Source organism: Euprymna scolopes, chromosome 20, assembly GCF_053919585.1.
Source record: "Euprymna scolopes isolate OS-2025 chromosome 20, ASM5391958v1, whole genome shotgun sequence".
Taxonomy (NCBI): Eukaryota; Metazoa; Mollusca; class Cephalopoda; order Sepiida; family Sepiolidae; genus Euprymna; species Euprymna scolopes.
The window spans coordinates 103,958,495-103,983,677 of record NC_136501.1 but is presented as its reverse complement, the minus strand read 5'-3'; the positions used below and the strand labels follow the sequence as shown (position 1 = coordinate 103,983,677).

The 25,183-nt window shown below is 33.8% G+C and overlaps 1 protein-coding gene across 1 annotated transcript in view; it reads left to right on the top strand.

Annotated features, from left to right (window-relative positions):
- LOC145241557 (glutamate receptor ionotropic, kainate 2-like) overlaps positions 1–25,183 on the top strand; it is a 729,218-nt gene that overhangs the window by 229,947 nt on the left and 474,088 nt on the right. Inside the window, exon 3 of the mRNA XM_080104625.1 lies at positions 14,405–14,580. Coding sequence (XP_079960751.1) covers positions 14,405–14,580 — 176 coding nt within the window. The remainder of the gene's footprint in view (positions 1–14,404; positions 14,581–25,183) is intronic.

The following is a 25,183-nucleotide window of genomic DNA, read 5'->3' as shown; positions in this document are numbered from 1 at the left end:
TTGAATATATTTCTTCTAAAGTTTCTCACGTCAAGATTGCATTTTTGAAATTAACCAGTCGTCACAATCAGTAATACTACAACTCGCCTCGGCGTCGATAATGATAGGGTTTATTCCAATTCCTGCTCTAACTGTTCATTTGATACTAAAATTAACAAAAATGGTCAGTCATTTTAAAAGATGTATAGCAATAACATAATGAATTTTCAAGAGTCTACGCCAAGTTTTAATGTCTGTACAAAAAACGTCTGGAAACTTATTTAAAGCACCTCGTAGATATGCATGCGACGTCGGAGCGATGGGAAATTTAACATAATCTACACAATTTTATCAGACGAAAAACCCTACTAAACTTAGCAACTGTGGAGTTTGCATCAAGGCACTGTCATAAATAATACGAAACCCAATTTCTATCGAAAGACACTTTGGATTCTAGTCGAAATATAAGAGTTGATTATCACCTATTTAGTAACTGCTTATTTAAGCATTTTTGAGAAACATCCCTTTGTTATAGATATGTTTATATGTATGTATACACACACACACATATATAAATATATGTATGTGTGTGTGTTTGTGTGCATACAGCATAATCACATTAACACACCGATTCACGTCAGATCACTAAACTTAAGGAAGGTTGAGCCTGGCTAGTACCAAACGGGTGCCCATTTGGGAATTCTAGGCGTTGTATATGTGTTCCGCTATCTTGCCATTGTTTTCAGTCCTCCTGAACCACGAGTTGTTACTGATATTCAACAATGTCAACACAGGGGAAGTGTGGTTGAGAATTGCATGACTCTTGCCACAAGGATTTCACGCCCAGGTACACTAAAATGGGTACCATAGTCGGTCAAGACTGAAGAACGCCATTATGAGACAAGTGCGAACGAACACCCCATAATTTTAATATACCATATTTCTTCAAACTGAAACATATTTATGAAAGTATACTTACGCAGATAGATATGAAAAGTATTTTTTAAAGTTTGTCCCTATTTCCATTCCATTCAGGCGCGAACGCAGACCCCACAATTTTTAATATACCATCCCTATTAAAGTTAACACATTCTTATAAAATGATTCCTATGTACATATATATCAAAAACACTTGTAAACGTGTTTTTTTAAGTTTTTTTTTTTATTTCCATACTTTGTGGACCAGGCGCGAACGCAGACCTCCCAATTTTAATGAACCACCGTTCTGACAGATATAACATACCCAGTCTTGTGTCTCGATACATCTTCTATCATTATATGTAATCAGTTGCTTAAAATAGCCAACCATATAGGAGCCTATTCGTGACCACACACATACACACACAGACATTCAGCTTTATATTATAGGTATGTGTATATATGTATGAAATTATATATGTATATATATATATATATATATATATATGTATGTATTTTAAATGAGATTAAAGATTGTTTGAGGTCCACTTTAAAAAATGTGAGATAGATGAAAGTTTGTTTGATTGTTTGTTTGTTTGTTCTGTTTTACGGCATATCAACCACTTTGAGGTCGCTTAACGCCGAAAGGCTAGTTATGTTGTGTTATATATTGGTTTGTTCTTAAGTTGTTTTTTTTGGGGGGGGGTGTATTTCCTTATATTTTAGAGTATATTTTAATCTCTTTCAGAAAATTGATAATTTTTGGGGGATCAATCTTGTTTAATAATTTTTTTAGATTTTTTTTCTTGGTAATACTTTGTTCGGGTTTGTTCAAGGTCAATGCAGTTTGTCAGTATATGGTGTATTGTGTAGGGTTCCTGACACGTTATACAGAAAGGTGTCTCCTCCCTTTTTAGTATATGTGAGTGGGTGATGTGAGTGTGACCTATTCACAGTCTGGTCATTGCTACCTCTTCCTTTCTTGTTAACTTTTTGGTGTCTCTCGTTCCAATATTTGGTGTTATTTGGAATAATTTGTTTTTGGTGCATGAGCTCCAGTTTCCTTGCCATTTTCTCTTCAAATATGTGTTTATTTTAGTCTTTAGGTCTGTATAGGGGATTTTTCCACTCATGTGGTTTTGTTGCAGAGTTTCCTTTGCTGCCTTATCTGCTTGTTTATTCATGTAGAGACCGATATGGCTTGGTATCCAGCAAAAGATAATGTGTTTTCCATGGTTATGCCATCCATTTTGTTTAGCAATTTTGTAATAAGTGGGTTTGTCATTTTTTCCCCTTTTAGAGATATGAGTATTGAAAGTGAGTCAGTAAATATGATATATTTTTGATGGTCATCATTGGTTATTATATTTAGTGCCAAATCTATGGCTGTTGCTTCTGCGCTGAAAATAGAAGATTCGTTTGGGAACCTTTTCTTTAGTTTTATTTTTTTGTGGATGGCTGCGCATCCTACTTTTAATCTCCATCTTTTGATTCGTCAGGGTAAAATTGTGTCTATTCTTTGTATGTATGGTAAGTAGTTATTCATGGAAGGTTGATGGGTTTGTTTTCATTTTGGGATATTTATTTAATTTTAATATTATGTGTGGTTGTTTGATCATCCATGGTGGAGTTTTTGATTTGTTATATTTATGTATTTTTGTAATGTTCATTTGGGCTTCTGTGAGAAGGTTTTTTTATCCGGAGGCTATAGGGTTTGATGATATTTTCTTTCTTGTTGAAGAGATGTGTGTATTGTGGGTGGAGGGTACATTGTATGCAAGATTTGTTGGACATGATACCAGCTTTAGGTAATATTGTAGCGCTAACTTCTGTCGTCTTAGAATCAGTGGAGGCTCATGGGCCTCTATATAGAGGCTTTCTACTGGAGAGGTTGTAAATGCTCCCAAGGGCAAGCTTAATCCTTGATGATGGATTGTATTTAGTTCTTTTATGTAGGACTTCCTTGCTGCTCCATAGATGAAGCATCTGTAGTCCATTTTAGATCTCATTAGAGTTTGGTATAGTTCCAATAATGTGACTTTGTCTGCACCCCAATCGGTGTGTGCTAGGACTTTGATCAATTGCATTGTCTTTTGGCATTTTGCTTTTAAATATTTTATATGTGATATGAAAGTCAATTTTTTATCAAATATAATGCCTAAATATTTATGTTGGTCGGTGAGTGGGATGTTCTTGTTATCCAGTTCCAGGTTGGGGTCGTGGTGGAATTTTCGTAATTTGCAATTAAAATAGAGAATGTAAATCCATTTTCTATGGCTCATTTGTTTATTTTATTCAGACAGAGTTGTATTTTGCGTTCGGTTGTTTGTATATATTTAGATTGGTCGTATATAAGTAGGTCGTCCACATATAGTGCGTTTTCAATTCCTGGGTCTATGCTTTTTATGATATTGTTTATTTTAGTGTTGAAGAGGTTGACGGATAGGATACTGCCTTGGGGGACACCCACTTTCTTGATCTTTTTGGACTGAATAAGTGTTGTCCATCCGTACTTGGAAGGTTCTATTTGTTAAGAAATTTCTGATAATTTCTGGCATTCTGCCTAGTCCTAGTCCTAGTTAATACAGGTCTTTTTGGATTCCGTATTTCCAAGTGGTGTCATACGCCTTTTGCATGTCAAAAAAATTGCTATTAGATGTTCTTTTTTTGCAAATGCTTATCTCATGCGTGTTTCCAGTTTTATTAAGTGGTCGGTGGGGCTTCTATTTTTCCTGAAACCCGATTGGCTTTCTGTAATTAGATTTTTGCTTTCCAAGTACCAATTTAACCTTTCGTTAATCATTCTCTCAAAAGTTTTTCACAAACAACTAGTGAGTTCAATGGGTCGGTAGTGTGTTGGGTTTGTATGATCTTTTTTTTTTTTGGTTTAGGTATTGGGATTACTGTTGCCCGTTACCAGTTTTTTGGGATATTGTTAGTTATCCATATATCATTGTAAATTTGTAATAAGTAGTCTAGTGATGGTTTTGGTAGTTTTTTGAGGAATTGATAATGGATCTCGTCGGGGCCGACTGCTGTATCGTGAGATTTGTTTATTGCCTCCTCTACTTCTGCACTGTTGAATAATTGATTGTAGTTTTCTTCATTTTTTGATTTGAAGTTTTATTTTTATTTTTTCTTAATTTTTTTTATAGCTTGGAATTTTTTATTTTGGTTTTTTGATGATGAGTTCATTGAGAATTGTTCTGCTAATTTATTTGCGATATTTTGTTTGTCGGTAATCTTCGTGTTGTCGCATATAAGGTGTTTAATAGGGTTCTTTGTATTTATTCCTGCTATTTGTCTGGCCATCTCCCATACTTTTTTGGGTTTTGGGTTTTGATTAATTTTTGTTACATAGTCTTTCCACGTGTTCCGTTTTGATTCTTTGGTAGTTTTCCGTGCTTTGGCTTTGCTTTTTTTATATGTGTCAAAGTTTTCTTTCGTTGGACTGTTTTTGAATTTCCTTAGGTTTGCACGTCTGGCTCTTATAGCTTCTTTGCATTCTTTATTGTACCAGGGTTTGTTATATTTTGTAGGAGTGGAACTTTTTGCTATGTTCTCCTGGGCTATTGTGAGTAGTGTATTGCTGAAATATGTGATGTGTTCTAAGTTAGGATTCGCGTCAGGTATTAATCTGTGTTGACATGTATTTTGGAAATTTTCCCAATTTGCCTTTTGTAAATTCCAACGAGGTGTTTTGTCTTCTAGTTTGGGATTCTCCTTTGCTATTATGATTGGGGAGTGGTCACTTCCGCATGTATCCTTGTGTTTTCTTCAGCTATAATTCTTGTATATAGTTGGGTCACGTAGTTATATCAATTGTTGATAGGGTTCCCGTTGGTGGGTGCATGTATGTATTCTCTTTGTTGTTGAGTAGGCATAGATCATTTTGGTTAATTATTTTTTTCTATGGTTTGGCCTCTTTTGTTTTGTTTTTTACTGCCCCAAAATCTATTGTGACTATTGAAGTCTCCCAGTAGTAGAAAAGGTTTAGGTAGTTGTTTGATTATATTGTTTAATTCTGTTTCGTTTATTGTTTCGTTTGGTGGTATATAGAGTGAACACAGGGTTACTGTTTTGTGTAGTGTTGCAGTTATTGCAACAGCTTTCATATTTGTTTTTAAGTTCACTTTGATGTGTGGAATGTTTTCGTTTATCAGTATTGATGATCCACCGGTGGCTTTGCATGATAATTTGTTTATATGGTTGTATATTGAGTAGTGTGTTATGTTAATTTTGTCATTTGCATTTAAGTGTGTTTCCTGTAGGCAAATTATTGCAGGACATAGGGATTTGATAAGTATTTGTATTTCTTCGATATTAATTTTTTATCCTCTTATGTTCCACTGTAAGATTTTGTTGACCATGGTTTATATTTTCTTTCTTTTGTTTTGGGTTGTTGGATTCTTTAATCTCCATGACGTCATGGATTTCGAGTCCTGGTGGCATAGTGTTTTTTTGTTTGTCTTTATCTTTGGTTTGTGAGCTAGAGCTTTTATTTGTTTTTATTCGTGATCGTGGTGTTCTGTAGGAGGGTTTAAGTTCTTGCTTTGCTTCGTTTTCTTTTTTGTTAATTCTTTCTTGTATTGGTAATTCTTTGATTCTGGATGTGCTGGGGGTTTGTGCGGATTCTATTTGTTTGATTTGCTGTTTTTATTAATTGGTTTTTCTGTTCTTAGTTTTGGTTTATTTCAGAGTATGTGTTCATTTTTGTGGTATCTGTAATTATTGGTTTTGTTTCAGTTATGAATTTTTGCCAGTCGCTTGGCCCAAGTTTTCTTAATTTTTCAACGAGTATATCGTATTTATCTTTTTTTTTTTCTGTAATTTCCTTTTTGGTAATTTGTGCATAACTTTTCTCAGTCATATATCTGTCTACAATTTTCCTTGCTTCGGGGAATGATATATATTTTTTAGTTTTACTGTTACAATTTCTTTTTCTTTTTTCCATGTGTCACAGCTTCTTGCATAGGATGGGTGGTCCTCTCCGCAGTTTGCATATTTGCATCTGTTTGTACACTCGTTTGAATTGTGGTCTGGGTTTCTTTGATTACATTTGCCACATACAGGTTGATTGTAGCATACATCCTCATGGTGTCCGAATTTTTGGCATTTTTTGACATCTAAGTGGGTTTGCTATGAATAGTTCAACTTTTACGTTTGTATAACCGATTTTTATTTCTGTTGGGGCCTTTGGTGTGTTAAACGTTATGATATAGGTGTTGGTTAAAATTGGGTTCCCATTTTTTTTAATGGATATTCTTTTTATGTCAGTTAGTCCTTGGGATTTTAGTTCGATTTTTATTCCGTCAATTGAACAGTATGATAGTTCTCTGCTTCTTATAACGCCGTTTGATGAATTCAATTTACCGTGGGGATATGCTTTGATCTTTTTATTATGGGATTTTTCCATTTTTAAGAGGATATTGGCATCTTTTTTTTTTATTCACTTCTACTAGAATTGTTCCATTTCTTAAATTCTTAACCGCTTTGGGTGATATTCTTGCAGCAATTTCTTTTTGTATCAAGAATGGGGACAGTCTTGTCAGGGGGTTGCCATCTTCAGCTTCCAGGGTGATAAATCTTGGAAAGTTTTGTTTTTGTAAATCTTCTTCCTCTGAGCTGGAAATATCCGATATTTCCGTGTGATTTCTTTTGGGGGGCTTTTTCTCTTTTTCCATTTCTATTTTTGGTTATTTTTCATTTCTGCTGCTCCCCACCAGCCTCAGAGCCCTATGTGGGGAAGTGTTAGGGGGGGAAACCCATTCGCCCTAAACGCAAAAGGGATACAGCAGAAGTATACTCTTCTTACTGTTGGATTCCAGCACCTGTGTTTCCTTCGTCCCCTCCAAGTGCCTTATTTTTTGAAGAGATGTTGTTTTTCCAGCCATGTTTCGTCCGTACTCAGCAAGTTGATTGACCCTTCAGCCACCGCTTACTAAATACGTTTATTGCCTAATGTGGGGAGCACGAGCGTGTTTTCCTGTTGTGTTTGTCTGATTTAGGGCTTCGCGTGACCAGCCGATTGATCGGAGCGGGCCTCTCCGACCGCCTGTCTAGCCGAGGTAATGGCCAAAGTGATGTGTTGGGAAGGAGAGAAAACCATTTCTATCCTCCGCAACCCTTAACCACCAGGATTCCGTTCCAAGGTGTCACGGGACGCCACCCACGGCAAACTGATGGCCCAATTGAGGGACTTATACTCTCTGCAGGGGGGTAGCTGGTGTATTCTAAAGCCCCACCGACAGGGCGAAGGGAGGAAGTGGAGGGAAAACAGGGGGGGGGAGAGGAAAGGGGCTGTTGTTTTTGTTTTTGGTTTTGTAGAACATAATTAAGTTTTACAAAAGAGAATAGAAAAACAAAAAGGAACATCAATGTAGGTGCATTTCGTCTCAGGAAGCCAATAGACAGCCTGATCTGGTAGCACCAGGAGATAGATGAAAGAACCTAGTAAAGTCTTGCTTTGGATCGCGGAGAGTTGGGAAGGGCTTTGCGGGGAGGTGTGGGCAAGTTTGAGGCGGATCGAACCCATCATGAGCGGCTGAAGCACGATATCCGAAAAGGGAGGGTGAAAGGCGCCCTGGTAGGGCGGGGTCGCCAAATTGGTCTGGAGTGTGAGCTGTGCGGAAGATTGTGTCTGAGCAGAGCTGGGCTGATGAGCCACCAGACTACTCATCACTGCAGTGGGCCACAAAGCAGCCTTGTGTTGCCAGAGCTAACCTGTGTGAACTGCGCGCGGACGTACAAAACAGCAGGTGGTTTGAAGCGGCATTTGATTTCACATAGAAGAGAGCATCAAGAACGTGCTGCAAGTGGCGCACATGTCTGCACAATGTGTGCCAAGGAATGCCAGAGTTTGGCAGGGCTTAAAAGCCACCTTCGTGAGGTCCATCACTGAATGTTTTCGTGTTTCTGTAGACCTTTCATTATCTATATCAAGTAATGTCAATGTTCGAAAACGAATATCCTGCCACAATGTATTTATATATATATATATATATGTTTATATATATGTATGTATTTATATATATATACGCGTGTGTATGCATTTATATATATGTGTGTGTGTATGTGTTAATATATGTGTGTATGCATTTATATATATATATGTGTGTATGAATTTATATATATATATATATATATGTGGGTGTATGAATTTATATATATATATGTGTGTATGCATATATATATATGTATGTGTGGGTATGCATTTATATATGTATGTGTGTATGCATTTATATATATATGTGTGTGTATGCATTTATATATATATATGTGTGTGTGTATATGCATTTATATATATATATATATATATATGTGTGTGTATGCATTTATATATATATATATATGTATGCATTTATATATATATATATATATGTATGCATTTATATATATATATATGTATGCATTTATATATATATATATATATATGCATTTATATATATATATATATATATATGCATTTATATATATATATATATATGCATTTATATATATATATATATATATATATATATATATATATATATATAGGGGTACAAAACTAATATAGCTGTTAAAAAAGGAAGGCTGTTTTTTCTGTAATTATGGTAAAAAAAAATAGACGGAGAGAAAACATTTAATGGAGGTTAAAAAAATGAAATAAATAAGGTGGTAGAGTCAGCCGATATAGTCTCTAAGGCGTTTCCTCTCCATTGTATAATTATCATAACGATAAATTCATTTTAGTCGTGCCCCCATTTTGTTTTTTTTTTGTTTTTTTCTTTCCGATAGTTTGATTTTATTTTAGTCGTTCAATTCGTTTGTCTAAACAAAAAAACTGATCCGGCTTGAGAAAATGAGGATTTTAACTATTTATTTATTTATTTTGTTTCAAATTAAAATATTTTCCCTTCGTCCTTCTTTTCACCAGGAACACAAAAAACTTAGTTTTCCTTTTTTAACAGCTATAACATTATATATATATATATATATATATATATATATATATATATTGTAGATATATACACTTTCTTCTTGCAATTATCTTTCTTACTATTTATTATTACATATTATTACTAAACATACAGGCATACAAAGGTACGTACATATACATACATATATGCATTATATTAAGTAGCGAATACAGCTAATAGAACCTTATATTTATCAAACTTAAACTTCCAAGCCATGTTTTTCTCATCAAAAATGGAGAGTAATCAGAATTACTCTAATCAGATAAAGATAAATTTTGAAATGCTATGGCGAATGAGGTTATTCTTTCTTTTTATTCTTTTCCTCCCTCATTCATCTGATGTTAATACAGTTTTTGTGTAACTTTTCTTCCTCATCTTTGTATATACATATATATATATATATATATATATATATATATATATATATATATAATGTATGTATATATATATATAATGTATGTATATATATATATATAATGTATGTATATATATATATATAATGTATGTATATATATATATATATAATGTATGTATATATATATATATAATGTATGTATATATATATATATAATGTATGTATATATATATATATATATAATGTATGTATATATATATATATATAATGTATGTATATATATATATATATATAATGTATGTATATATATATAATGTATGTATATATATATATATAATGTATGTATATATATATAATGTATGTATATATATAATGTATGTATATATATAATGTATGTATATATATATAATGTATGTATATATATATATATAATGTATGTATATATATATAATGTATGTATATATATATATAATGTATGTATATATATATATAATGTATGTATATATATATATATAATGTATGTATATATATATAATGTATGTATGTATATATATATAATGTATGTATGTATATATATAATGAATGTATATATAATGTATGTATATATATAATGTATGTATATATATATAATGTAGGTATATATATAATGTATGTATATATAATGTATGTATATATAATGTATATATAATGTATATATATATAGTATGTGTATATATAATGTATATATATAATGTATATATATAGTATGTGTATATATAATGTATATATATAATGTATATATATATAATGTATGTATATATATAATGTATGTATATATATAATGTATATATATATATATATAATGTATATATATAATGTGTATATATAATGTATATATATATAATGTATATATAATGTATATATATAATGTATGTATATATAATGTATGTATATATATAATGTATGTATATATAATGTATGTATATATATAATGTATGTATATATATATAATGTATGTATATATATATAATGTATGTATGTATATATATATAATGTATGTATATATATAGTGCATGTATATATAGAATGTATATATATATATAATGTATGTATATATATATATATAATGTATGTATATATATAATGTATGTATATATATATAATGTATGTATATATATATAAGGTATGTATATATATAAGGTATGTATATATATAAGGTATGTATATATATAAGGTGTGTATATATATATATATATATATAAGGTATGTATATATAATGTATGTATATATATAAGGTATGTATATTAATGTGTGTCTATATATATATATAAAAGGTATGTATATATATATAATGTATGTATATATATAATGTATGTATATATATAATGTATATATATATATATGTATGTCAGGTCATGTCATATGCTACTGGTACCATGTAACCTAGTACTACCTGCCTCATGGTCGGATCACCGGCGACTAAACTGGTTCCCTCACCAGACTTGTTTGGTGAGGAGGGCGGCTAGTCTCCCTGGAGGATTAAAAACAAGACCTTCCAAAGGGCGAATGAACTCTTTTTCTGGGTCAACGGCCAACTAGCACCCTGTATATTTGTGTGTGTATATGTGTATTGGGGTGGAGAGGTCTCCCGTAAGCCGTGGTGAAGGCAACCTTTCTAGGAGAAGAAAATATCTGATTTAAAAAAAAAAAAACAAAGTGGGAGACCAGTACGCGCATAAGCTGGTCTGCAGTTTAACTTGTTGCTGGCTATCTTGCTTTTGCTTGTTGCTGGATCTCAACATTTTGAACAAAGACAGAGACTTAGCTGTCGTACAAAGCTAAGACTCTGTAATATCATCTTTGTATAGATACTCCCTCAGGCATTTGGGCTCATAGATTTTAAATGTCTGTGGGCGTGGCGCTCGTCAGACAAGACGTTGCAATCATATATATATATATATATATATATATATATATATATGTGTGGGTGTGTATATATAATCTGTGTTATGTGTGTGATCCTGGCAAGGTCATATGTGGGAAAACCAAGAAAAAAAAAGCGCCATTAAGAAAAAAACATCCCAAAAGAAGCAAAACTTTAGCTCTTATGCAATGACTATATATATATATATATATATATATATATATATATATATATATATATATATATATAACCACAGATTTTTGGCATTGTTTTAGTTCCAAGTATCAGCGACTATTAACTAAATATCTGATATTTCTCCAAAATATCTAGTTTGATGGAGGGGGAACTGAAACTCTCTGCTATGGTTTCAAATAATCTGAAATAACTCCAGTGTGATCTCTAGTCGATTGAAAAGCTAAACAGCAGCAGAATGTAGTCCTAAGACTATCAGAAGGCATTTTAAAATGAAGGGGTTTCAATCATTTAAAGCGACTGCAGAAACCACGTCTTCTTGAATAGCACAAAACTAACCGACTTAAATATGCCGCTAAATACCAGACTTGGGATGAAGAGAAGTGTGAAAATGCAATTTACTCCGATGAGAAAAAGTTTAATCTAGCTGGTCCAGATGGATTTCAACACTATTGGCATGATTAAAATTTGCCCAAAGAGACTTTTTCAACTCGGCATAGTGGAGGAGGGTCTTTAATGATCTGGGGTGCTTTCTCGTCAACTGGGTCTCTAAAGTTGCAAGTAGGGAAATGCCGGCAATCATCATTGAAGTATATTTTAATGCTTTAAAATGCTTCTATCAGGACTGAAGGTCCACGTCTGTGTGGAAGAAATTAGATTTTCCAGCAAGACAACGCTGCGATACACACTTCCCAATAACCACGATAATACTTTTCTTCAAATAATATAGAATTGTTAGACCATTCAGCATGTTCTCCGGAACTCAATCCCATTGAAAATCTTTGGGGATGGATGGCGAAAGAAGTGTTCAAGGATGGAACCTAGTATGATTCGATAAAGAAACTTTCTGATTCAGTTTTCAGTACATGGAATAAAATTCCTTCGCAACTGGTAAAAAACTTAGTCGCAAACTTCCCGAAGAGAATTTTTGAAGTAATTCGTAATAATGGAGTCTATACTAAATATCGAGAACCTTTTTAGTAATTCATAATTTCCTTTTGTTAGATAAATTATCAGTGGTCTTATCATTTTGACCAGGTGAAAATGTTTGTTTTTTAAAAAATCATTATTAGATCAAGGTTAAGGTTTCGAATAAAGCAGATTTCATTTTGTTCCATCATATTTTCCCTTTTGGCAATGGTTTCAACCATTTGTTTGATTAAAAATTCGATAGAATGCGTAAACGCTTATTTTATAAGTGGTCTTATGATTTTGACCAGGACTGTGTATATATATATATATATATATATATATATATATATATATATATATATATATATATGAATAAAAAAGAATGCGAAAAGTATAAAAGCTTATAACTTTTCTTTATTCGTTTTTAATTGGTGACGTGCAGGAGCATGGATACCCAGCGTTGCCAATGTCGACCTGAAGTTCGGTTTCGTCACATCTGCTCTACTAAGAATATTGAACATTATTATGTCAGCACCATGGTTACCCAGCAAAAATTTCAAAAATAAAAGAACAAATGAAAAAAAAAAAATGTAACCCCCCCCCCAAAAAAAAAGAAGTACGTGACTAACTTTCCACCAGATATTTCGGCAAAAGGGGTACGAAGAGAAGCTATTCTCCGGATATTTAGCACAATTGTATAACTATATTTCAGTTCAAGCTAATTTCGTTTATGCTACCTCAGTCTAGAAATAATTATCTTTACGATCTGATGCAAGGAAACCAAACTGTAAATAATTCAGTTTCAAAAATACCAAAGTAGAATTTGTGTTAACCGAATCTTTATGTTATAAACATGATGAGTTATGACTTATTGCGTTATTAAAGGAAAAAATAATAGTTACGATGTCAAAAACATGCGAGGAAAAAACACTGGTGAATAAAAGTAAATGAAAGTTTTTTTGTTTGTTTTTCTTTTAAGTAAACCACAACGTTAATTGCGAAATCACGGAAATTATTTTATTGAAACTAATTCCAAAAATAATGCTTGAAAGTTTTCAGTTTTAATATTCGCCGAAAAAGGAAACAAAGACAAAAAGAACAACGTTTGCGCCGAAAGAAAATAACTCAAACCGATTCATAAAATGCCGATGTCGGTAAAAATTAATTGAATTAAATATGTTGTTAATATAAATCAAATTTAAATAACAAAGCGTAAATAATTCTCTCACTATAAACAATTGATACACCGCTATTTAATAAATTCGATTTTCCTTAACGTAATGTGCAAGTGACGTCACCTGTTTAATCTTATATTTTGCAATAATCATAGTATATATATAAGAATGAATAATATGATAAAGTAAAGGATTTTGGTATATATTAATCAACTTGTGAACAAACAAATAAACAGACAAACAAACAGACAGAAATACGAAGTTTTATATATATATATATATATATATATATATATATATATATATATATATATATATATAAGTTGCATAATCACGTTGACACACCTATTACTGTTGGATCACCGAAGTTAAGCAACCTTAAACCGTGCCAGTACTATTTGGGACTTCAAGGTTCTGTATATGCCTGCTGCTTATTTCAGCAATCGTTTACATTCGTCCTGTAATGCTATTTGCCATTGGACTAAAACAGTGCCAATTCAGAAGTTGTGTGGTTGAGAATTGCGCACCCGTTGCATAACAATCAGACGCGCAGCTGCCCATTCAGATGGTATATTTTGTCTTTGAAGACTAAACGGAGATTTAAATAAGAAGGGCTCCTTCGGTCTTTGGCAGACTACAGATAACCACGCTATCTCCAACCACACATCTCCTTAGTCGACTTTATTAAATACCAGTGGCAAGTAAAGTGTATGTACAGGACGACTGGAGACAAATGTAGAGATAAGCGGAGAGCACATACAGCGCCTAGAATTCCCAAATTGTCACCCATCTGGTATTATCCAGGCTTAATCTTTCTTAACTTCAGTGATCTGACGAGAACCGGTCTGTCAACGAGATGTTGCCATATATTTTATATAATTTTTTTCCTTGCATGTGTGTGTATATGTATATAATTTTTTCTTAATATCGAAACAATACTTAAAATATTCTAAATGATACTGATTACCAATCCTCATTTTTAAAATTAATGTTATATTTTCTAATTTTTCAGGCCTGCTGCGGTTACAACGTGTAATAAAGGCCCCACTTGGACACGATGCGCACATCTCTATCCGTCAAGTCGATGATCGCAACATGCGACACGTCCTACGGGAAGCCAAAGATAACAAATGGAAAAATTTTATCATAGATCTATCGGTAGAAAAATCATCGATGTTCCTAAGAATGGTAAGATCCTTTCATAATTCTTTATTTTTTGTTTACAGAAACCGCTCCAGACAAAATATGAAGCTATCTGATGTAGTGAGCTTTACGGGAAAACACAAAAGCTGTTTAACCTAGCAACGATGAGTTTTATACGGAAGTATTCCAACCGGGAAAACAATAATTTTTCTCGCTTTCTGTCGGAATCATCGCACAAGGCATGTAAAGAGTAACGGACAAAGTAAGGGAAGGTAGAGACATTAAACTAAAAGTTCATATTTAACAACATATCAATACCTTAAAGAGGTTATCCAATCAAACAACAAAATTATACGAACACCGATAAATAAAATGCGCTGGTTTTTAGATTGGAGGAGCTCACGTTACTAAATAAGGATGTACCAAAGTTCTATTAAGGTATTTTTTTTTTGTCCACTGTGCATGAAGTATCCCAATACTTCATGCCATAAAATGTTAATAATTACACCAATATTTAGTTTAAACTTCTAAGATTTTGCTTCTAAAATATCAGCTATTTTGACCATAAAATTGCGTAAAAGCACATGGATCTAGAGAGAATATATTTAAAGACTAAGGTCAAATCAGAGGGCCAATAGCATGGAGGATGCGAGACTCTAATATAAATAAGTACTTATTCTCTACGTTCATTTATAAGCTGGCTTGAACATTTACATCGACGTGCCAAACTTTAATCGCGTCTACGCTGTATTAACCAAGTTTTCTTACGAGTAATCAAACGAGTTCAACGGAAAGATATGCACATTATAAAATCGACCTACTGAAAAACAAAGGAATGTTCTACAGAAAATATGACTCAAATATATTAAGGATATAGAATGAAATAAATTATATTGTCATTATTTGTATGTTTTTAGTGTGAAGTAATGATATTAAAAAAGTATATATGTGTGTGTGTATATATACGCATACATAAATATTATGCATATATATATATATATATATATATATATATATATATATTATACATAATTATCTATACACATATATATATGATAATTATATACATTAATATGTATACTTACATTATATATATATATATGACAATTGTAACGTTCCACCGTGTGTGCCCGTATTTATATATATAAATACGTACACCCACGGTGGAACGTTAAAATTGTCGCAGAAAAACATGATTCCATTTCCGTTTGATAAAAATGGTTTCTTTTTTTGTTGCTAACCATCTACTAGTTTTCCAGTTGTGTGCAAACCCCAATAGCGTTAGGAGCTTTTATCATTTCTGAAAGAGACACACTGTTTAATGAGCGAGTTCGGAGATGCGCCTCTGTATAAATCCTGTTCTCTGCCGATCAAGTTATGACAACAGGATCATCGCCAGCACCTTCAAATGCAAATCCAGGCGGTTCAGCACTGGAGGGGATAGCTCACTACATATGACGATCCAGTTTTATAGTATTGGGTGCGGTTTTAAGTGAGGGCGATATCATGCCACCTTACACCTTCGAGTTGGGCTTTAAAGTCAACACCAGTGTGTATCTGGGAATGCTGAAGATCATGCTGATCCCCTGGTGCTATCAAGTGGTCCTTGGCAGACTGTACCTCTCGCAGCAGGACTCGCTGCCGTCCCACACATGCAAAGATGCCTAAGCTTGGTGTGAGAAGAAGTGATACGGCTTTGTATTCTCCAACTGGCTTTCCGCCTCTTTCAATTTGAATCCATGAATTACATCGAGAACACAACCAACATGACTTTCCACAACAGCAAAGGAAGCCTGATCGCCGCCATCCGCTGAGTATTTGTAAAGCTGTCGCTAGATGAAATATCAGATATTCAGGTCCAGGCTCGTATAAAGATAGTGATAGAGACTAAAAGCGGCTACATTGAATATATGTCGGCTCTACAGCATAATCAAGTTACCTGAATTTATTTTGTCAATTAAAGTTTTTAAATAAAACTGTAGTTTTGTTTTCTTTAGAGCGACACTTAATCGTTCTAATCTATATATATATATATATCTCGATAGATAATGTGTGTGTGTTTGTGTGTGTGTGTGCATTGAATGGGGTGAATTAATTCCCCACGAAAACAAAATGTGACAGAAAGTCGTTTTTGATGTGGCGGAAAGCCGCTTCCAAAATGAATTGAAAAAGGGGTAGTAAAAAGATATACTTGTCTTAGTATAGAGGATCTGTTCTTCATTGGCCAATGGCAAATAAACTTAAGTTTAGCATTAGGACAGATAATACATTTTGATCCCGCTTGGAAAGCCAATGACTTATTTTCTATCTTTTTCCCCCACGAATGCAGAATGTGACACAAGGTCGTGTTTAAGGTGTGGGAAAAACCAGCTCACCTAAAACAAGTGCACTCTGGCAGTATCCAAAAGTAGTAATAGTTTCAGCATGAAGGAATTCCCCAATATTGACCGTCGGGCCAATTAAGAGAGATACTGCATTTTGATCTTGGCTTGAAGGCCAAGAAAGAAAAAAGGCAATTCTTTTTCCTATTGATTTAAAAACAATGCAGCTGTGTTATATATGAGTCGTGGAATTTTATTCACTGGCAAAAGATTTAGCTAATTTGCATATTCTTTTAAATATTCATTTTAATTAATTCCCTACTACATTTTTTTTTCACTTTTCTTATGGAATGATAATCTTTAGTTAATTATCATGTGTAATTATATTCATGCAAATATTGTACATAATGTATACTTGCGTCTATTTGTAGAAAAAAATATAATAAACACAAACGTATTTCTATATATAGTTATGCATGCGCATATGAATCTGTTTTTTTTTTTTTTTAAATGCCTACCAAATGCCTCTGTTAGTTTTTGGCTTAAAGACATTAAACTCAATCATCAGTGTGTTCGAACTCAATCGAAACTTCATATTTGGGGTTTAACCGGGGAAAATCAGTGCGAATTGTGAAAATAAAAAAATGGAATTTGCCATGTAACAGTCGAAGGACATTACGAATATGCATGCGTAATTTAATAGGTGTTGGTGCATCTTTTAATTATTAGCCTTGAGGCAAGCATGTCTTCGTATCTCAGACATTGACTTCAAAATGAAAAAGTAAAGTTTCAGCTAAACGTTTTGTTTACGGTTCTTGGTGGTAGCGCAAGAGTGATTTATTTTTAATTTTTAAGTCATTGCTATATATTGGGTCCAATATAATGTATCTATTATATATATATATATATATATGTGTGTGTGTGTGTGTGTGTGTGTGTGTGAACGTGTTTGTGTGTGTGTGTCTGTATACATTTCCCTACACAATAACTCTTATATACAGAGTACTGAGATTTGAGAAAAACTTTGTAATTAGTTTTTGGCCAGAAATGTGGCTGCTTAGGGATCAAAGTTCAACCATTTGACATTTGAGAACTTTACCAAACCCTTCCGCCAGTTGTGTGTCCACACACTTGAATTTTATATATAGGTTCCTTGGACATGGATCTAACTTAATAACTTGATGTGAACTGAAAACAATACATGTTAAGCCGTCATAATACGGGTCAAATTTTAAAACATTGACCCTTTTTTTTTTGCTCAGCATACACCTCCAAACACCCGGGCAACGCCGGGCTGAAATGCTAGTATATCTATAAAAGTGAACGTGTCTGTCTGTGCGTGTGTCTTGTACATTACCCTACGCAATAACTCTGTCAATTTTAAGTCTACAGATTCGAAATTTAATATACAGGGTACTGAGATTTGGGAAAATGTTTGTAATCCGTTTTCGGCTAGAAATTTGGCTGTTAAGAGGTAAAAGTTCAACGATTAGACCTTTGCGCACTCTATAAAACTCCTCTCCCAATTTCGGGTATAAACAATTGAAATTTTAGATATAGGTTCCTTGGACATGGATGTTACTTAATAACTTGATTTGAGCCCAAGACAATAAATGTTAAGGGGTCATAATAGGGGTCAAATTGCCCCCCTTTTTTTTTGCTCAACATATACCTCCAAACACCCTGGCAACGCCGGGCTGAAATGCTAGTATAGTAATAAATAGGAACTCCGCATTAATCAATGCATTAATATTAATTAATATTAATATATATTAATATTAATTTATATTAATAAATATTAATATATATTAATATTAATACTAATTAATATTAATATGTATTAATATTATTATTTACGCGTATTTCACGACTGGGCAATGCTGGGCGGCTTGCGAGTAGATGTCCACACACACGTATATATGGACACATTGTAAATAAGCAAGATATTTCAGTTTTGATTATACTGCTTGACTTCCTCAAACGCCAATGCAACAGAATGTTTAAAATTGAGATAAGAAAACTAAAATGAAAATAAAAATAGAGAAAATAGTTTTAGTAAAAAATAATTCAATGTCCGAGTAGAAAGAAAGTTTAAAAAAAAAGAACACGCGCTTTGTTTATTGCGTTTTTTTTTTCCGAAGAAATCACTAAAACAATGTCTCGGCAAAGAAAATAGGTTATAAATAAATAATCGATATTCTCTTCTAGACGTTTTTATAACGAATATATTAGGAGTGAACACGTTGTCTTAAAAAAACAAACACAATAAACTGGATTCGACTGAAACGGCAGTTCGGCGTGAGTGTCTGTTCTAGCGCGTGATTTTGACATTTTTGATTTTTATCAATTTTTGTTTTAAATCTCTAGACGGATTCCGAGATGAACATATTGCTCGATGATAAAACACGAGACAGACATGATTTATTACCTTGATTATATCTATTATAGTAAAAGAGCTGGATGACTCAATGTGTTTTTTTTTGTTTGTTTTTTTTTTTTTTCGTAAAAATCGCATATAAACATATTGATGCAAAATTTGATTTTAATTGATCAGGTCTGCGCTGAGAGTTTCCGTGCCCTTCTAGCCTAGCCAACAAAGTGTAGTATCTGTTCCGGCAGATACTGCAATCAAAGACCATTGTCCTTGTGGCAATGAGTTTCTGGTTCATGTAGGGACAACCCTATATACCAAGATACTCTCACTATCCAGCTCCCATTTCCCACCTCTCGGGAGCTGGTCCCCATTCCCCTTCTCCTCCCCCCTCTTCAGGCCTACAACAGCGTAGTTAATAATGGACAGTCAATTATTCCCCCACTAACAAACAATCATGAGGTTGCTTGCACGGCAACTGACAAGGCTAATCTGCTTGCCAGTCGGTTTGCCTCAAACTCCACACTGAACTCGGTACACCACTCACTCCCTGATTTTCCTCTGCGAACAGACGCCACACTTGACGACTTGAAAATCACCCCTTCTCAGGTACATGCTATTATAAAAAACCTAGACACCTCTAAAGCATGTGGACCAGATCTCATCCCGGCTGTGCTATTAAAAAAACGCTCTGCCGATGTTGCTCCAGTTCTGTCCAAACTTTACAATAAATGCCTTAACGAATCTTGTTTTCCCGACTGCTGGAAAACCGCCTCTGTGGTACCAGTCTTCAAGAATTCTGGTGAAAGAACTGACCCACTAAATTATCGCCCCATTAGCCTCCTCCCGCTTTTCGCCAAAATATTTGAGTCCTTAGTTAATAAAGCCCTAGTCCAGCACCTAACAGCTGCTAAACTCTTGACTGACAAACAATATGGATTCAGGCAAGCCCGTTCAACAGCAGATATCTTAACTGTAGTTTCTGAACGTATATACCGTTCATTGGATAAAACAGGGGAGGGTAGAGCGGTGGCCCTTGATATATCTAAGGCTTTTGACAGGGTATGGCACGATGGTCTTCTAAGGAAAATTAGATCATATGGAATCACTGGAAGAATTCATAACGTAATTAAATCCTTCTTAAGTAATAGAAAAATCAAAGTTGTCCTCGACGGACGTACATCCAAACAATATGACATAAATGCGGGAGTGCCTCAGGGGTCTATCCTTGGACCTCTATTGTTCCTGATATTCATAAACGACCTCCCTGATAATATTGTTTCGGAGATGGGTATATTTGCCGATGACACCACTCTCTATAACAGATATGAGGGGAAAACAAATGAACACATATCCAAGAAAATGGCAGAAACACTAGAGGATGACCTCCAATCCGTAGTGGAATGGGGACAAAAATGGTTGGTCTCATTCAATGCTGCTAAGACTAGGCTTGTTTCCTTCAATAACTACAAGAAACCTTCTCTACCACCAATAGCAATGGCAAAGAACACATTGCCTGAAAGTACTTCTTTTAAACTCCTCGGCATAACGTTTACAGGGAATATGAACTGGAATAGATACATTGAGAGCATTGCCAAGGCTGCTGCAAGGAAGGTTGGCTCCCTCTACCGTGCTAGAAAACTACTTACGCCTGCCAGTATCCTATACCTCTATAAGGCAACCATTCGCCCATGTATGGAGTACTGTTGTCACATCTGGGCTGGTGCATCTGCTGCTTGTCTCTCGCTCCTGGACAGGGTTCAAAAAAGAGTCGCAAACCTGATAGGTCCTGAACTGTCATCTGGGCTTCAACCTCTGTCCCATCGACGAGATGTTGCATCCCTCTGCCTGTTCTACAAACACTTTAATGGTGAATGCTCTGACGAACTGCAAATACTTGTACCTCCCCGACGTAACTACCCCCGACAAACCCGACAAGCTACTAAGTCTCATCCCTTTACAGTGGAGATCCCTAGGTGCAAGAAAGCCTTTTACTCCAATAGTTTCTTCCCCAGAACTGCGGGTCTTTGGAACTCCCTTCCGGGATTCTGCTTTCCCAACTGCAATGATATGCAGAAGTTCAAGTGTAATGTTAACAAACATCTTTCTACTCTTCTCCCTTCATAATGACCCCGCTAATTAATTCCCTAATAGTAGCCCCCTGCTTCAAAGTGGCACTGTGTCTTGTTTGGGGTGAAAATTGAATAAAAAAAAAATTTAAAAAATAAAAATTTACTCTCGAGGGGAAGCAAATTAATACAGGTCTGTGCTGAGAATTTTATCGGTTTGTAGAAGTAGCGTTTAAAATTACTTCCTTTAATTTTTAAATTATTTTTTTTTTATCACTAGGGCCATAATAACAACATATTCTTTTCATTGTTTTGACTCTCGTGTATACATCCAACACAGACACAGTTACTCAACCGACAACCACATCACTCTATATAAAAGCATATAAGATATAAACGGATACACACTTGAAAAACAATGAAAAGAATATGCTGTTGTCCTAGCCCTAGTTATCACTAAAATATATTACAATCTATTATTTATCGGACTGATGTTCCCAAATTGAGTGTGATTTTCACAACATTTCGTTCGATGTAACCTCCAAACTTCTTCGGTGTATCTGTCAATCTCGGGAATGTTTCTGTGGAGCTCTAGCATTATGGGATGAAGTAAAGTTTATAGACAGAGAGGAACGGTGGAGAGTAAGACGACTGAAAGGAGCAGCACATATGCTGGGGAATAACCAACTGCTAAGTAGACCTAGTGTAAAATTCAATACGATATGGGAACCAGTAATTATAAACACTAGATAATATATACAAGAAATAAGTAAAAACATTAATATATACAAGTAATAAATATAGATATACATTAATATATAGTAATAATTACTAATAAATCGTAATATTCACAACTAGAAGTACAAAAGTAGGTTTAAGTTCCTAAAATCCATACTAGAATTGTCCGCAAGGACCCGTGATAAGAGTACTGGGAAAATCAGTTTTAAAAGTGATATTCTCCTTAAGGTTGAAGGTTCAATCGTCAGTGTGGGCGACTGAAAAATAGATTTTTACCTCCATCTCGTCATGGCTGATGGAACCAGAGCACACTATGTAAATAAGGGGTTTCGCTCGAAATTCCGTCCAAATCCCCGAGTTCGACAGGATACACCTGAAGAAGGTCGAAGGTTCCATTGACCGAAACTTTGTGAAAATAACACTCAAGATGAGAACAGTAATTCGATGACTAATAATACAAATAGGCAATCATCATCTCTAAAAATGAGAAACGATATATATGACAGTGTTTGTTTTATAGATGTTGCTAAAAAAAGCTAAGTATTTGTCATATTTCCTGCAATACTGTATCCCGAAACTACCTTCCTTAGTCAACGGAAAAGGAGTAATCTTCTACCACGGTAATAGCAATCCTCATTCAGCATTATCGACAAAAGATCTCCTTGGAGGATTTTGTTGGGAACTGTTTCCTTATCCTGAATATTCACGTCACCTAACTACCTAATTTGTAGAGCCTTTAGGTAACATCACGGGATTAGATTTATCAAAAGGGAACTTCATGCATAACACTAAAACATAATAAACTAGAATTTAAACAACAAAAAAACTATTTTATTTACGCTCAATCAGATGTGCGCTAATAAAAATGCAATTGGTGCACTTTTTAAGATTTTAAATATTTATAAACTTTCTCATTATAAAAACAATTATTATATTCATAATAATTTTTTGACAGACAAAAGTTTTTCGCATTATAATTATAAATATTATAAGAAAGGCATAAATAAGTTTGTCGACAGCGGAAGTCAAATTATAGAGATTAAATGATTTTTTTTATTGTTATTAATAGTAATATTCTAAAACATAGTTGTTATTCTTTTCAAAACTTGCATCGAGCTAATAGTATTGCATTCATTTTTATGGGCATTAACAAGCCGAACATACTGTCTCCCCCTCCATGAATTAAAATAATAACTTTTATCATGACTAATGTTTGTGCATATTTTTTTTAATCCCAAAAGCGTGGTGATTGAGAAAAGTGTGAACAAATTACCGGATGAACACTTTTGGGACAAGTTTTCCTCCATAATGCCTCTTAGGAAAGCACCGCCAGCTATCCCGTAAAATCCGTTCTGGCAAATACCTGCATTCACACTGACTAATGTTCGTGCAATTTTTTTTTTAATCCAAAGGCGTGGTGATTGAGAAACGTTCGAACAAATGAACGGATGAACAATTTTGGGACAATATTTCATCTATAATAGTTCTTAGGAAGGACACCGCAGTTATCCCGAAAAATCCGTTCTGACTAAAATCTATGTTACCATGATTAATATCTGTGCAATTTGTTTTTAATCGCAAAACGTGGTTATTGAGAAAAGTGCGACAAATGAACGGATAAAAAATCTTAGAAAACTTTTACCTCTACAATGTCTCTTTAGAAAGCAACCACAGGTATCCCGGAAAATCCGTTCAAAGAAATATCTACTTTCACCATGACTAATATTTGTGCTAAATTTTAAAAGAGAGTCACAGGTGTGGTTACTGAGAAAAGGCGAACAAACGTACGGAGAAACGGACGAACTGAGGTGAATTATTAAGTCCAAACCCTGCTTTGTTGTGGGATCAAACTGGAAACTATAATTTACCAGAATAATGTTGCCGCAGAGTAGTATCACAATGCTTTTTCCAAATGATTTCACCATTACTTGCCGGAAAACAGACCTGGGCTCATATCGCCGGAGCAATCTTTCACAAGCCCGTTCTCCACACCCACAATAGATGTATCATTTTCTAGAAGGATATTAAAACTACAGCAGCTATGCTATCTTTATTATCAAGGATACGATTATAATAAAGAAAATGAGAAAATACCGCCTCTTTTAATACTACATTCGATGTGTGAGCAGTCATTTTTATTCAACGTCAGAGAGTTTGTATCGTGTACATTATGGAGTATCAGATCCTGCAACGGTCATGCTTCAGCCAGCTGACATAAGCGAAGCCCTTGGGTTACAAAAACTTAGACCATTAAGCGAGCCAATCTGAAACCTACATATAATATATAATAAACAAAAACAATTAAAGAATACGTATTCCCTTCATTTTTGACTGTAGGTTCTTTACGAAAGTCAAACACAGAAATTTATGTGAAGCTTAATTGTAAAATCTTTTTTTTTTATAAATCACAATTATCAGAAAATGAAAAGTAATATAATTAGATAGTTAAATAACCTTAACCTCACACGAGTTTCTATTTTTAATAAAGCACATTATAATAAACCTAATTATGTGCATGTATTCGGAAAGTCTTTACTGCAGATAAAATGCGTGAGATTTTGTAGCTTAATGCAAAATTTCTTTTATAACTTAGAAGTTCTCCTTCTTCCTGTCTTACAATTATTATAATGGTAGGTGCTTCGAAGAACTTCAAGCCCTTGTACTCCTCTAAACATACATACCCTCGACAAATCAGACAAGCAGTTAAAACCTACCCTTACAATGTAGAAATCCTTATATGCCAAAATACCTTACTCAAATAGTGTTTTCCTTTAGACGGCTAGACTTTGGAATTCCGTTCAGTGTCCCTACTTCCCTGACTGTAGTAGCATGCAGAAGTTCTAGAATGTAAACGTATATGTCCCACTTAACTCCCTACATAGTATTCCTACAAATTATGTCCCAGATGGAAGCTCCCTATATCAAAGTAGAAAAGTACCTTGATTGGATGAATATTAGTGGCCTAGTAAGATCACAGGGGAGTTAACCGAAGAAGCAAAACTTAAACATGATTGCAGGATAATTTATATATATATATATATATATATATATATATATATATATATATATATATATATATAATTAGTTTTACTATAATAATTAAATACCTACAGACACTAGTTTTTCATCCTTTCGGGAATCCTCAGTGC